Genomic DNA, 15,411 nt, shown 5'->3' with positions numbered 1-15,411 from the left:
CCAAAAAAATGTTAAACCTAACTCTTTTTAAGCTTCACTTTACATTTCTGTACTGCAGGCATCACCCACAAATGTTTTCTACTGTTTCCTGCAATTTCAGACCTCTGCCTGACCTCCTACTGTCACCTAGATCCCAGTGAGCTGCAATGGCATTTGCCTGTTCTACAAAACAGTACAGTAACTGCTTCAAAACTGTACTAAAGGAAACAGCCAATCAGGTCATCAAAACCGGGACTCCCTTAGCCAATTGGACCACTTCTTCTCCGTGAACAAGGAAGTAACTGCTCTAACAAGACATGCGAGCACCTTCATGGTCAGAGAAAAAGGAAAGAATACCTTATTTATCTGGATAATAGTAAGATATTTCTTTTTTATTTATTTTGATGTTTTTTTTCAGACATTGCGGCAGCTCGTTCATATCTATGGGTTGTCCGCATGTCGGATGTTTATAACCTGGGGACTGGCTGCATTGAAAGAAAGGAGAAGAAAGGATAAATTAGTGTCTTGTGTTCCTTAAGTCAGGATTCTGTCTGTTCACACTTTCAGTGGGATATGCCCAAATTTCACCAGTTTTTCATCACCTAAACATAAAAGACAATAAAGTATAATCCCATACTTCCCCACATCTTGATCAGACCTTGAGAATACATAGCACTGCTTCTATGTAACAGAAAATGCAAAGTATAAAGCCATTCAGAAGGAGTTTATTTATTTTTATTTTTGTAGTCCTCATCCAGAGTCGGTTTTCCCTTTTCATATACGGATGCAGATTTGCTCCTCCCTTGTTCTGTCTCTTTTTCAAATCCAGAGCAACAGACTGAATCCTTTGCAGAAGAAATGAGGCAGCATTTTTTCATTTCTCTTATCACTGCCTGACACTTCTCTTCCAGGTAGTTATTAGCTGCAACAACGTAAACACGTATTAGAAAAATAAGCAAAACATTAGTCTTTCATTTAATTCATGTGTCCCTTTGCCCCATGTGTGTCAGGTCTATATTAGAACATCGAAGTTTCAAAACTTTGAATGTTCTAATATCGAACCCTATTCAGTGAAAGCTGAAAACATCGAACATACAGAACAGCTAATTTTTTCCTAGGGAAAAAATTTGCTGTTCCAAAACACATACACACAATACAAGCACACCAAACAAACAGCAATCCACACACATACACCTAATATCTTATACCTAACCCTACACTAAATTATACACATACCACTAACTATCCACTTACCTTAACCCAAACCCTAAGGTCCGTCACTATCGCACATTCACCTCACCTGCGCCCTAACTCTAACTCACCTACTCCGCCCTAACCCTCACGTCCACACAATCGCACACTTACCTGACCCGCGCCCTAACCCTAGCTCACCTAACCCACCCTAACCCTCACGTCCACACAATCGCACACATACCTAACCTGCTCCCTAACTCTAACTCACCTAACCCTCCCTAACCCTCATGTCCACACAATCGCACATACCTAACCCGCACTCAATCGCACACTTACCTGAACCCGACCTGTAACTTTCCACCACAGAGCTGAAAATACCGAAGCAACAGAAACGGACAACCGAATTCTTTCCCTAGGAAAAAATTTGGTTTTCTGTTGCTTCAATATTTTCAGCTTTCGCTGAATAGGGTTCGATATTAGAACATTCGAAGTTGTGAAACTTCGATGTTCTACTATAGACCCTGTGTGTCATTACCGAACATTGTTCAAAGGAACTTTCTTTTTTTTGACAATGAAAATGTGATAAACATTTATGTTTTAACATATTTTAGTGACGTACATAACTACAAAACAAGCGATAAACATTTATGTTTTAACATATTTTAGTGAAGGACCGGATGGTGTCCCCGGCTGTGTGCTTCATGAACTCAATGAGGAATTAAACCCACAGTTAGGACAGCTGTTTAATCTTAGCCTCACCTCAGGATACGTACCCAAGGGTGGCGCGGCGACTGTGGTCCCATAAGGCGGTGCCTCCACAGACCCTGGAAATTACCGCCCCATTAGCTTGACAAGCCTTATCTGCAAAGCCATGGAGAGGATCATAATGGAACTCATAAATAAAGACATAGGGAACTTGCAGACTTTGGATCCAACTCAGTTTGGCTTTGTCAAAGGCAGATCCTGCCTCTTAAACTTGGTTGACTTTTTGAGACAGTCACCAAGGCCATTGATGAGGAAAGGCAGTCCATACAGCCTACCTCGACCTGGCAAAGGCCTGACACAATACCCCACTCAGGTATCATCGAAAACTCATCAGCTTGAATGTAAACCCATACATCACAAGATGGGTTGCAAACTGGCTAAGTGACAGAACCCACAGGGTCAGAGTTGCTGGAGCCATGTCAGACTCAAAGCCTGTCACAAGTGGTGTCCCACAGGGCTCAGTCCTGGGTCCACTTGTTCGGCATCTACTTTTCTGAAGTACAAGCAAACACAGGAGGGTTATGGCTGACAAAGTTTGCAGATGACTGCAAACTGGGCGCCATAGTCGAAAACACATCTGACACAGATATCCTCCAGAAGGGCCTCACAGAAATGGATAACTGGTGCCAGAGCCATGGCCTGAAGTTAAACGCCAAAAATGCATAGTCATACCCTTTGGGAAAAACAAGGCTACCCCTAGCTACCATATAGGTGGCAATCCACTGAGCACAGAAAAAGTCATCAGAGATCTGGGGACCCAGGTTGACAGTAGCCTTCGTTTGACACTCATGTTGCTAAAGTAGTTAGGAAAACCTTCTATATCACCCACCTGATCATGAAGGGATTCACATCTAGATCAAGGGAGGTCATCGTCCCCTGTACTCATCACTTATTAGACCTATGATTGAGTACAATGCCCGTTCGGAATGTATCTGACCAGACACCTGCTGCAGCTTGAAAGGCCCCAAAAGTTCCTCACCAAAAGGATAAAGGGTCTCAAAAATATGTCTTATGCTGCCCGACTGAAAGAACTCCAGCTCTATTCAGTCTCATACCGCTGCTCAGAGGTGACCTGTGCCTGACATATAAGGCCATGTCAAACCCAGATTTGATGAATATGCTTCACCTCAAAAATCTAGATCCCTCAGAACCACAAGGGCGGAGACTTAAACCTTGACACGGTTATAAATAGAACGTGCTGGAGGGACAGATTCATCACCCAGAGACTCCCTATGCTGTGGAACAAAATCCCGGTACATGTGAGGCAGAGCACCTCTCTGGTCTTGTTCAAGAGGAATCTTGACCAATGGATGGGAGATTGCAGATATACCCCAGGGATTACTTCAGCGTCACTGCTTGACAGAGGCACAGCAAAATGATAGGCATAGTTTTTATTCAAACTAAAGGGGTGGCGAAAGCCACATAACTATGGGCTAGGCTTATAAATGCCCTTGGGCAGATAGCCTAGTATGAACCTATGAACCTATGAACCTACAAAACAAGCGATAAACATTTATGTTTTAACATATTTTAGTGAAGTACATAACTACAAAACAAGCAATAAACATTTATGTTTTAATATATTTTAGTGACGTACATAACTACAAAACAAGCGATAAACATTTATGTTTTAATATATTTTAGTGAAGTACATAACTACAAAACAAGCGATAAACATTTATGTTTTAACATATTTTAGTGACGTACATAACTACAAAACAAGCACCTAAAAACTATAGCAAATATTTGCTTTAGGAATCAACTTCTAACGATAACCAGTTGAATATTTTCCTATTTTTTTTTTAATCTTTAAAATTTTTGTTTATTAAAATTACTGATTTATCTTACAGCTTAGTAAACACAGTATTACTCTCAGATAAGGAAATATAATACTGTAATAAATAAGTACTAGTTTACTGGGAGAAAACTACAATCAAAGGTGGGAGAGGAGTGAATAATTTAATATTTCTAATTAAGATTTCTTTCACACATTAGACATTATCTAACCTTACCTGCTTCACTAGTTGATTCAGAACTTATCATATTAATAACCAGCCTCCCTCACTGTTGCACAGAGATGGAGCCCTAACTGCAACCCAGGTGACCAGGGTTTGATTAGAGACCCTGGCTTTAGAATAGCCAGGTAGGGAGAGAGAGGATTGAAGGCTATGTCTCACTCACTTCTCTGCAGGAGGGGTTGGGAGAGTTGCAGACACTCGGTGGTTAACTGGGAGGTATGATTTACATGATGGAGGCCAGGGAAACCTCCACTCATGCTTTGAAGGGTGCAGCAGGGCTACTTGGAGGGAACATCCCAGAATCCGACACATACCACACGCACTCAGGTCACTACACAACAAGTACAAGTATGACTCTGTCGTCCATGTGGGTGTGAATGACCTGAGACACAACTCGCTGCACTACATGAAAAGAGACATGGTGGATCTCTCAGATTATGTGGCCCAGGCAGGTATGACACTAGCCCTGAGCAGTATCCTACCGTCACCCAGAATGATACCACAGTACAAACAAAAAATGATTGTCTTCAACAATTGGCTAAGTTTCTGGTGTCATTCTATGGGGATCCAGTATCGGTCTGCTTGAGATGACATGATTGACAGACCTCGATAGATTGCCAGAAATGGCCTGCATCTGTCACCCCCTGGGTTTCCGGGTACTCGCTAAGGCTCTTGCCACCCCTATAATGCCTTTTCAGGCAGTGTTCCAAAGATCAAATTACCACCATAACAGCTATAAATAAATGCAATCTGAGGGTCATGCTGCTCAATGCTAGAAGTCTAAATCTCAAGATGTACTCACTCGAAGCAATCCTCAAAATGGAGAACATCGACATTTGTGCTGTAATGGAGACCTGATTTAAAGTGGCAGAAAGCACCCCTGCACTACCAGGCTATAACTCATTCCACATCTTTTGGCTCAGAAACATGGACCGAAGCTCCAAAGGAGGTGGTGCGTCCATATTCATAAAGGATATGCACACCTCCAGACTAGTAGCCCAGCATAACGCATCTGAGATACTTCAGGTATAACTAACACTGGGTAAGATGGCGATCCAGGTCATAGCATGCTATATGTCCCCAACCATGTCCCTAGACTCTCACGCCACATTCCTACGCACCCCGGAATCTATCAAGGTCCAACCCAATACTCTCTTACTAGGAGACTTCAACTACCCTTCCATCAACTGGGAAAACTACTCAAGCACCAATACACTGGTCCAATGCTTCCTGGAATTCATCAATTCCAATGCCCTGGACCAGCTCATTCTGACTCCCACTAGAGGAAGCAACATCCTTGACCTGCTTATTAATAACATGGGTGACCATTGCTCTACACCAATAGTCAATCCCTCCCTGGTCAGATCCAACCATAAACTAATTACCATGGAAATCCACATTTCACCCACACCCCCCCCGCAAAGGTAACCACCTTGAAAACCTTCTCCACAGCTGACTTTGGACTCCTAAAAACAGAGGTGGCTAACTTCACGGCACCCATGCCAATGGAAAACAACTGCAAGATTGACGAACCATACACCAATGCACTGTACGAGCATATACACAAATGCATGGAACTAACCATACCCAACAGAACCAAAACACTCTCCTCCAAAAAAAAGGAAGACAATCTGGTAGTCCCCTGGCATTAATAAACTCTACAACAGAAGTAAAGAAAGTGTTGCAGAAAAAGGTGAAGTCCTAAGACTGGAAAAACTCCCTTATTAGCCTCAACAAAAAGTTGAGATCTCTCATCAAATCCTCTAAAGCCAGCTATGAAGGCAGAATTGTGGCAGACACTAAAAACAATCACAAAGCCTTCTATAGCTATATCAAGAACCTCCACAGCAATACCCAGATTTGCTCTGGGGATACTGCATAATGGTACCTCCTATACTCAGCCAATAGATATTGCCAGCATACTGACTGACAGATTCAATGCCAACTTTACCCCCCCACGCCCCACCCCCAAGGACCAATCACAATACCGGAAGAATGCCAGGCACCCAGAGTTACTGCAGCACAGCTGCATTATATAAGGCCAAGAATACAGCTTCCATGGGGCCCGATATCCCTGGCTGTGTTCTACATGAACTACAAAGCAAACTGGCACATCTGTGTGCCCTGTTCAGTCACAGCCTCACCTCACCTCACACTTTGTCCCTACTGAATGGTGCACTGCTACAGTCATCCGTCTCCATAAAGGGGGAGTGATTGCAGACCCTGGGAATTATCACCCCATTAACCTGACAAGTCTGACATGTAAAGCTATGGAGCGCATCATCATGGACCTGATTAACAAAGATACAGGAAATCTCCAAACTCTAGAACCCATGCAATTTGGCTTTGTGAAAGGGAGATCATGCCTGCTCAACCTGGCTGACTTCTTTGAATCAGTCACCAGGGCTGTGGATGAAGGTAAGGCAGTGCATACAGCCTACCTTGATCTGTGCAAGGCCTTTGATACCATTCCTCACTCGGGAATTATTGATAAACTCACCAAACTAGGCATCAATCCCTATATCACTAGGTGGGTTGAAAGTTGGTGCACAGATAGAACACACAGTGTGAAAGTAGTGGACTCCAAGTCAGACTGCCAACCAGTCACGAGTGGAGTCCCACAGGGATCGGTCCTGGGTCCACTCCTGTTCATCATCTACTTCTCAGAAGTCCAGGCCAACACAAAGGGACTCTGGCTGACCAAGTTCGCAGATGACTGCAAGCTGGGAACCATCATTAACTCCACAAGTGATGCAGACATCCTACAGAAGGGACTGGTGTCGAAACCATGGCCTTAAGCTTAATGCCAAAAAATGCGTCATCCCCTTTGGTAAAAACTCAGATATTCTTTGTGTTTCACTGTTGCAGTTATCACATTTGGGTTATCTGCCTGCAGGTAGCCCTCAGCCAGCCTGAATACCAGAGTCTTGAGATTTCTGCGTCAGATGCTGTCACTTCTTCCATGATGTCACGTCGTCTGAGGTGTAAAACATGCAGCCGATGCCATTACATTTGTCTTTCATGCCGAGAGGTGCCCTAAGCAGAAGCAGTTCGCAAGTGCTGGTTAACCTACTCCTGAAATTTTTGTTTTCAAGTTGCAGACCTGAAGTCTTCTAAAAGATAAGTACCCCGTTGGGGACCCTTTTTTCTTGCTCTAACTGATGTCAGAAAAAATGAATAATTGTCTTGCCTGTGGAAAGCAAATACCTCATAGAGATTTTCATTCTTACTGTGTCACCTGTTTAGGCCCAGACCATGACGTCCCTCACTGTCGGTTTTGTGCTTTGTTCAACGCCCAAACTATTCGTCATCGGGCTATTTTTGTAGCTAAATACTTTCGCTCTCAATCTCCGTACCCCAAATGGCTTTGTTAAGCCATCTGACTACTGATCTTCCAAAAAAATGTACAGATAAAGACAGAGACGGTCCCATAGGTCCAAAACTATGGATGACGCTTCCGTTAAGCTAGTCGCCAGTCCGCCGGTACACAGTGAGGCACTTTCGCAGCCCCTGATACCCGCTTCTACAGATTTGCAGGCCTCTACTGAGACCCATTTGGAGTCTGGTATGCCGCGAGATGCTTCTTCGACTATGGAACCTGCAGATGTCTCTACCTTGGATGGGTCCAGAGCCGCTGTGCAGGCAGCGGCTTCTGAGGGTGTATTCAGGCCTACCGATTTTCATATTAAACTGACGACTTTGTTTCAAGCCAAAAGTACCGAATTCCTCAGGCCTAATGTTCACACTATGCCTACGAAACTGACAACCAAAGCACATGCTCAGGCCCACATGCCTCAAAAACAAATGATTAGAATGGCTGAAGACCTTATTACCTTAATTAGGGGAAGCCAGCCTTCCCCCTCTAAGAGACCTAGAACTGATTTTCCTTCCGATTCTTCTGATGAGGAATCTGATATCTCTGTTCCTTCTGACTACCAGGACATACCCTTATCTACCTATGAGTATTCTGAAGCAGAGGATTCCATTCTCTCTGCTTCCCCTCCAGAAGATTTTTTTTTGGTGAAACCTTGCATACCCTTAGGGAGCATTTCTGCTGGGAAAGCCAGGACTATTCTCAGTCCAAAAAGAGACTCAGGAAATTTTTAAACCTACCTCAGCACAGGCCTCTAGCTATCCCTCCTGTTCTGGAGATTGTAGATGATGTTTTCTTGGAATCCAGCCTTACCCTGGATAATTTGCCTCCAGCTCCCAGGAAACCTGACAGGTACTATAGAATACCTGACTCTCACAAATTCATTTTCAAGAATCCTACTGCGGATCCAGAGACCATTTCCCAAGGACCAAAAGGCATTAAGGCTACTACTGACAAAAATACTACCCCATCTGACAGGGATTCTAGGGCTTTAGACAGATGGGGTAAGAAGGTATACACCTCTGCTACTCTGGCCATTAGGGCTTTAAATTGCCAGTTTCATATGTTAAAGTATCAGCAGCATATTATGGGGCTAATTAAACAGAAAATTATGTTGATTCCTGACTGTGCAGAACACAAAGTTTTACAAGAGTTGATGCATTCTGCTGACCAAGTTGGTAAACATACTTTGCAGTGTGGTTTGATGCTTTAGAAGTATCTTGCAGGGCTGCTGTCACTGGGTCTGTGTTTAGAAGGCATGCTTGGCTAAAGAAACAAAACTTACCAAATCATGTAAAAGCAAAATTACTGGATGCACCCTTAAACCAAGAGCGCCTATTTGGCAATAAAACAGAAGTCCTCAAAAGGATGGAGGAAAAAGCTAAATCTATGCAAACTGTTAAGAGTTCTTACAAGTACAGCCACCTAGATTCAGTAGGCATTGGCCTTCAAAGAACTGGTCCTTTCCAGTCCCTTCCAGGCCTTCTCAGTCCAAACCCAGGGGCATCAGACCACCAAGACTTCACTCTCAGGTTATGCACAGATCTAAGCAGTGGGGTACTCCCACGTCCAAAGCAGGGAGTAGTAAGACACCCCCTAAGGTAAAATTGCACAATGACTTATACTTAGCTCCTTCAAGCCTTGCTCAACTACTTGCACCTTTAGGGGGAAAGCTCGCCTGCATGCAAAAAACTGGGAAAACATTACCCAAGACAAATGGGTTTTAAACATTGTTTCCCTAGGATACAGATTCCACTTCACTCACTCCCAACCCTAAGTGGATGGCCAGACCTCCCACCAAACCAGTGGGCGGAGGCCCAAAAGCAAGTACTCTCTCTCCTCAGCATCAAGGCCCCAGCAGAACAAAGGGGAAAAGGCTTTTATTCAAGACTGTTCCTGGTTGCCAGAAAAGAAAACTCCTGGCATCCTATCCTGGATCTGTCTGTTCTCAACACATTTCTGGTGGTTCCAAAATTCAAAATGTTAACTCTCCAAGAGCTGCTTCCTATGCTAGCCAAGGATGCCTGGCTGGCAACCCTAGACCTAAAAGAAACTTACCTGCACATCCCCATAAGGGAATCTTGCAGGAAATACCTACGCTTCAGGGCAGTTCTCTGCACTTCCCTTTGGCTTATCTACTGGGCCCAGGGTATTCACAAAGTGCCTAGCTCCAGCCATTGCATTTTGCAGGCAGAGAAGTATTCAGATTTACCCATACTTGGACGATTGCCTAATTCAGACGTAAAGTCAGGACTTGCTATTACTGCACCTGGCATTTGTAAAGAGACTTCTAACTTCACTGGGGTACACCATCAACGAAAATAAATCACACCTAGTACCCTGCCAACAGATTGTATTCCTGGGAGCAAGCTTGAACACAACTTTCCAGATGGCATTCCTCACTCCAGAGAAACAAATTTATTTGACAACCTACTGGCCACAAAAACCCAGCTATCTGCAAGGAAAATACTGCAAGCTCTGGAGTTCATGGCCTCTTGCATTCTGTTAATTCCATATGCAAGACTGCATATGAGGAAACTTCAATGGTATCTAAAAAGTCTATGGTGTCAACATTCTCAGGACCTGGAAACAATAATTCCTATCATTCCTTGTCTAAGGGCAGAGTTCCTTTGGTGGGCAGAGGCCTGCAACCACAACAAGGGACTCCCTTTCACTCTACCCCCTGCCGCCCAAACCCTAACAACAGACGCATCAGACTATGCATGGGGGGGGGCTCACAATGGCAGGGCAGTGCATTCAATGCAAATGGAACCCAAAGCAGATGCAACTGCATATCAATCAAAAAGAAATGTTAGCAGTACAGAATGCTCTGACAGCCTTCAAAGATCTTATTCTTCCAGGACAACTATTGGTAAAGACAGACAACACCACAGTTATGTGGTACATAAACAAGCAGGGGGGAACCCATTCCTACCCACTCTGCAGACTAGCCATGGCTCTGTGGAACACTGCCTTGAGCAACCAAGTACACCTACAAGCTCAATTCCTGCCAGGAAAACTAAATTCACTGGCAGACGACTTAAGCAGAAATCTCATGGACCCACACGAATGGAAACTGGAACCCAAAATATTCAAGCTTTTGAGGAACAGATGGGGGAACACCAGAGGTGGACATGTTTGCCTCCCCTCAGAACTATCAGTTGAACAAATACTGCACCAGAACTCCCCACAGCCGAGCTTGGACAGTGGATGTCCTGTCCTTTTCCTGGGAAAGCCTCTCAGTTTATGCCATTCCCCCTCTGCCTCTCCTCTTGAAGGGTCTACTAAAGATCAAACAGGACAAGCCAAGGACAATCCTAATTGCACCAGACTGGCCACGCCAGCACTGGTACCCTCTTTTGTGCAGTCTGACAGTGCTACAACCATGGCACCTGCCTCAGACCCCTTCCCTGCTGTCCCAGCAGGTGGGCTAGATTCTGCACCCTCAGCTTCAAACCCTGAACCTTGCAGCCTGGCTAATCCCGAGCTCACCTCTAGCAAACCTCAGTAACAGGTGCTGGATGTCATTCTGGAGGCAAGGAGGCCTAGTACTAGAGAATCCTATTCAGAAAAGTGGAAAAGATACTGTTCCTGGAGCCAGTCTCAGGGGATAGGCAGAACGGTGCCCAGCTTACCTCACATACTAGATTACTTAACAGAAATGCTCCACAAGGGCCTATCCTTCTCTTCAGTTAAGATTCATGCCTCAGCCATCTCAGCTCATTATAATACTGAGCCACCCGTCTTCTCTCATCCTCTGGTAAAACAGTTCCATAGAGGGGCCAACATTTTAAGACCCCCCCCCCCAGGAGATCACCCACTCCAGCCTGGGACCTTAACTTTGTATTGGAAAAACTTACTCTTCCCCCCTTTGAACCAGCTGCTACAGCAGAGTTAAAATTTCTCTCTTGGAAAATAGCTTTACTTCTAGCCATCACTTCAGCAAGGAGAGTGTCTGAACTGCAGGCCCTTATGGCAGTGGAACCCTTCATTATCTTCCATGCGGACAGGGTTTCTCTCAGGACTAACCCATTTTTTATGCCCAAGGTGGTGTCTAGTGTGGCTTTAAACCAGTCCATTCATTTGCCTACTTTTTTCCCTAATCCTCAAAATAAAGGGGAAAGGATACTGCATTCTCTGGACATGCACAGACAGCTTAGATTCTATTTGGACAGAACTAAGCCTCTCAGACAGAGGGGAAGGCCATTTCAAAGCAAACCATTTCCAAATGGATAGCACGCTGCATCCATTTCTGCTACAAGCACCATGGAAAACCTACCCCACAGGGGATAAGAACACATTCCACCAGGGCTGCATCTACCTCTACTGCATTTCTCAGAGGAGTCCCTACCAGGGACATCCTGGAAGCTGCAACCTGGAGCTCTGTACATACTTTCACCAAGCTTTACCACTTGCCTATCTTTTCTAAATCCAGAGCTGGATTTGCCACAACAGTCTTACAGGGCCTGATTGCCAGCCCTAATGCTTCTTAATCTACCTCCACCCTTCCTTAGTTTTGGGAATCAACCCAAATGTGATGACTACAACAGTGAAACACGAAGAACATAGTACAGTTCTGTACACTTACCATAAATGTAGATGTTCGAGTGCATTCACTGTTGCAGTCCTGGTTACCCTCCCTCCAGCCCCCTGATTTTCTTTGCTTCCACCTATCCTTTGTGGTTTGGCATATCTTATACTATGTGTATTTGCTTTTTGCGGAGGTGTTCCACACCATATAAGTGCTTCCTATTGTGGGGGCACCTGACATCTGGGGCAAGAAAAACTGATGTAATGGTGTTGGCTGCATGTTTTATACCCCTGATGACCTGACGTCATGGAAGAAGCGACAGCATCCGACGCAGAAATACCAAGACTCTGGTATTCAGGCTGGCTGAGGGCTACCTGCAGGCAGATAACCCAAATGTGATGACTGCAACAGTGAATACACTCGAACATCTACATTTATGTAAGTGTACACAACTGTACTTTCCCACTAATTACCACATCAATGGGAGCCCACTGAATACATTATAAGAGCTCTGGGGATGCAGGTTGACAGCAACCTCTCCTTCGAGCACCACATTGCCACTGTGGTCAGAAAGTCCTTCTCTGTGGCACATCTCATTACCAAGAGTTTTGCATCGAGGAAGAAAGAAGTCGTCTCTCTCTACTCTTTCCTCATTAGACCAATCATCGGCATGTACCTTACTACACACCTGCAACAGCTGGACAGGCCACAGAAGTATCTCATGAAGAGGATCACAGGCATTAAACACATGTCCTACATGGACAGACTCAAAAGGCTTCAGCTATTCTCTGTCTCATATCACCTAGTTAGAGGTGATCTCTGCTTGACTTACAAAGCCATGTCTGACCCAGCTCTGTTAGAAATGCTGCATCTAAAGAAATCCCAATCCCTCCGCACTACAAGCTCCAGAGACCTCAACCTCATTATCAAAATCAACAGAACATGCTGGAGGGACAGGTTCCTCACCCAGCGACTGCCTATGCTCTGGAATAGACTTTCCATACATGTCAAAGAGAGCACCTCGCTGACCCTGTTCAAGAGAAATCTTGATGAGTGGATGGGTAATAGAAAGTTCACTCGGGGATCACTCAAGTGGCTCTACTTGATAGAGGCAATGGGAACTAACATCGGGCAGCATGATGCCAGGGCACTTCTATGGGCTAGACTTGTAAAGGCACCAGGGCCATTAACCTAGTACACACCTATGAACCTATGGAAGTAAGGAGTACTCCATAGTCATTTCATTACACATTACACATCAGTGCTTCATGAAATGTGTGAGGGGAAGGGGCCATAAAATAGAAAATCGCAAACCACTGCTTTCTAAATAATGGCCCCAGTGATGGCCTCTCCCAGCTAGACCTCACCCTGGTCATTAGAAATGAATAAGCTGTTTAGTCAGGAGAAACACACACATACACAGAAATCTTGCTTTTCTTTCCTCTGTACAAAGCTAAATTTCTTTAATTTCCCTTACAACTATACTTTCAAGTTCCTGTTCAAAAGACAGACTGTTATGCATAATTTTTCTGTGAGTGTTGAATAATACATTTCTTTCTATGTCACACTGTTTCTTCCCTCACTGTAATTTTCTCAAGGCATGGCTCAAAAGGGTCCTCAGTGAATTAGTTTTATAACAATGCTTCCAATATAGCACTGACTGTAGCATGGACAGCGGTCTTGTAAATACAGCAGTCCGGTAGAGCAGCTGTAGCATATCAGTAACTCCCTCAGTATGGTGAGCAACTCCAGAAAAACTGAATTGTTCTACTGGGCTACTTTTCTGTCAAGGACGAAAAGGTATACACCATTTTTGATGGGGTACACCCATCCCCCTCAAACAGTAACAGTTCATACTATGACTACAGGTAGGTATCACAGAAACATCTGTCTGTGCCTATGTATGACTTTGTGTGTAAAGTAGTGCTATCACAGAGACAATCATCTGTGCATGTGTGTGTGTGTCGGTCTTTAAACAAGTGGTATCACAGAAAGATGTCTCTGTACATCTGTGTGAGCAAATGATACCACACAGACATTTGACAGTACGCATACCTGTGTGTGTGTGTGTGTGCCAGTGTGTAACAAGTTTAATCACACAGACATCTGTCAGTACATGTATGTGTCTGTGTGTCAGCAAGTGGTATCACAGAGACATCTGTCTGTGCACATCTGTGTATAACAGGTATCAGAGAGACTTCTGTTTGTGTGTATGTGTGTGTCTCTGTGTGTGTAACAAGTGGTATCACAGAGATATCTGTGCCTATGTGTCTGTGTGTACAAACAGGCATCACAGAGACATCCATCTATACATGTGTGTGTGTCTCTGTGTGCAACAAGTATCATACAGACTTCTGTTTGTGTGTATGTGGGTGAGAGAAATCCATCTGTGAATGCGTGCATGTGTATGTCTGTTTGTGTGTGATCAAGTGGTATCAAAGAGATATCCATCTATGCATGCATTTGTGTGTGTCTGTGTGTGTGTGTTTGTGATCAAGTGGTATCACAGAGACATCCATCTGTGCATGCGTGTGTGCGCGATCAAGTGGTATCACAGAGACATCCATCTCTTAATGTGTGTGTATGCGTGTCATCAAGTGATATCACAGAGACATCTGTGCATATGTGTGTGTCTGTGTGTGTAACAAGTGATATCACAGAGATATCTGTCTATATGTGTCTGTGTGTAACAGGTATCACAGAGACATCCATCTGTGCATGTATGTGTGTGTCTCTGTGTACAAGTATCACAGAGACTTCTGTTTGTGTGTATGTGGGTGTGTCTGTGTGTAAGAACAGAAATCACAGAGACATTGGTGTGTGTGTCTATGTGTGAGCATGTGGCATCACAGAGACTTCCATCTGTGCATGCGTGCGTGTATGATCAAGTGGTATCACAGCGACATCTGTGTGTATCTGTGTGTAACAAGTGGTATCACAGCGACATCCATCTGTGCGTATGTCTGTGATACCAGTTGTTAAACACACAGAGATACACACACATAAAGTGGTATCACAGAGACATCAGTCTGTGCATACATGTGTGTGTAAGCAAATGGTATCACACAGACATCCATCTGTGCATATGTGTGTGTCTGTGTAACAAGCGGTATCACAGAGACATCCATCTGTGTGTGTGTGTGTGTGTGTGTGTGTGTGTGTGTGTGTGTGCATGCAAGCAATTGGTAGCACACAGACATCAATATGTGCACGTGTGCATGTAATACACGCTATCACAGAGACCTCTGTCTGTGCATATGTGTGTCTCTTTGTGTGTGAGCAAATAATATCACAGAGACATCCATCTGTGCGTATGTGTGTATGCCTGTATGTAACAATGGGTATCACACACAGACATCTGTCTGTGCATATATGTGTCTCTGTGTGTTTAAGCACACTGAATCATAGAGGCATCTGTCTGTGCATACGTCTCTCTGTGTGTAACACCTGGTATCACGGAGACATCCATCTGTGAATATGTATTTGTATGTGTGTGTGGGTGTCAGCAAATGGTATCAAAGAGGAATTCATCCGTGCATATGTGTGTGTGT

General features: G+C 44.3%; 1 protein-coding gene across 1 annotated transcript in view; it reads right to left on the bottom strand.

The window, feature by feature from the left end:
* Nucleotides 1-692: 692 nt before the first annotated feature.
* Nucleotides 693-15,411, bottom strand: part of CMC4 (C-X9-C motif containing 4) — a 111,712-nt gene continuing 96,993 nt past the window's right edge. Inside the window, exon 3 of the mRNA XM_044057732.1 lies at nt 693-901. Coding sequence (XP_043913667.1) covers nt 705-901 — 197 coding nt within the window. The 3' untranslated portion in view covers nt 693-704. The remainder of the gene's footprint in view (nt 902-15,411) is intronic.

The sequence above is a fragment of the Protopterus annectens genome, chromosome 15.part0 (genome assembly GCF_019279795.1).
Source record: "Protopterus annectens isolate FY-2018-M chromosome 15.part0, PAN1.0, whole genome shotgun sequence".
In the NCBI taxonomy this organism is placed as follows: domain Eukaryota; kingdom Metazoa; phylum Chordata; order Ceratodontiformes; family Protopteridae; genus Protopterus; species Protopterus annectens.
This window is presented reverse-complemented; position numbering and strand designations above follow the sequence as displayed.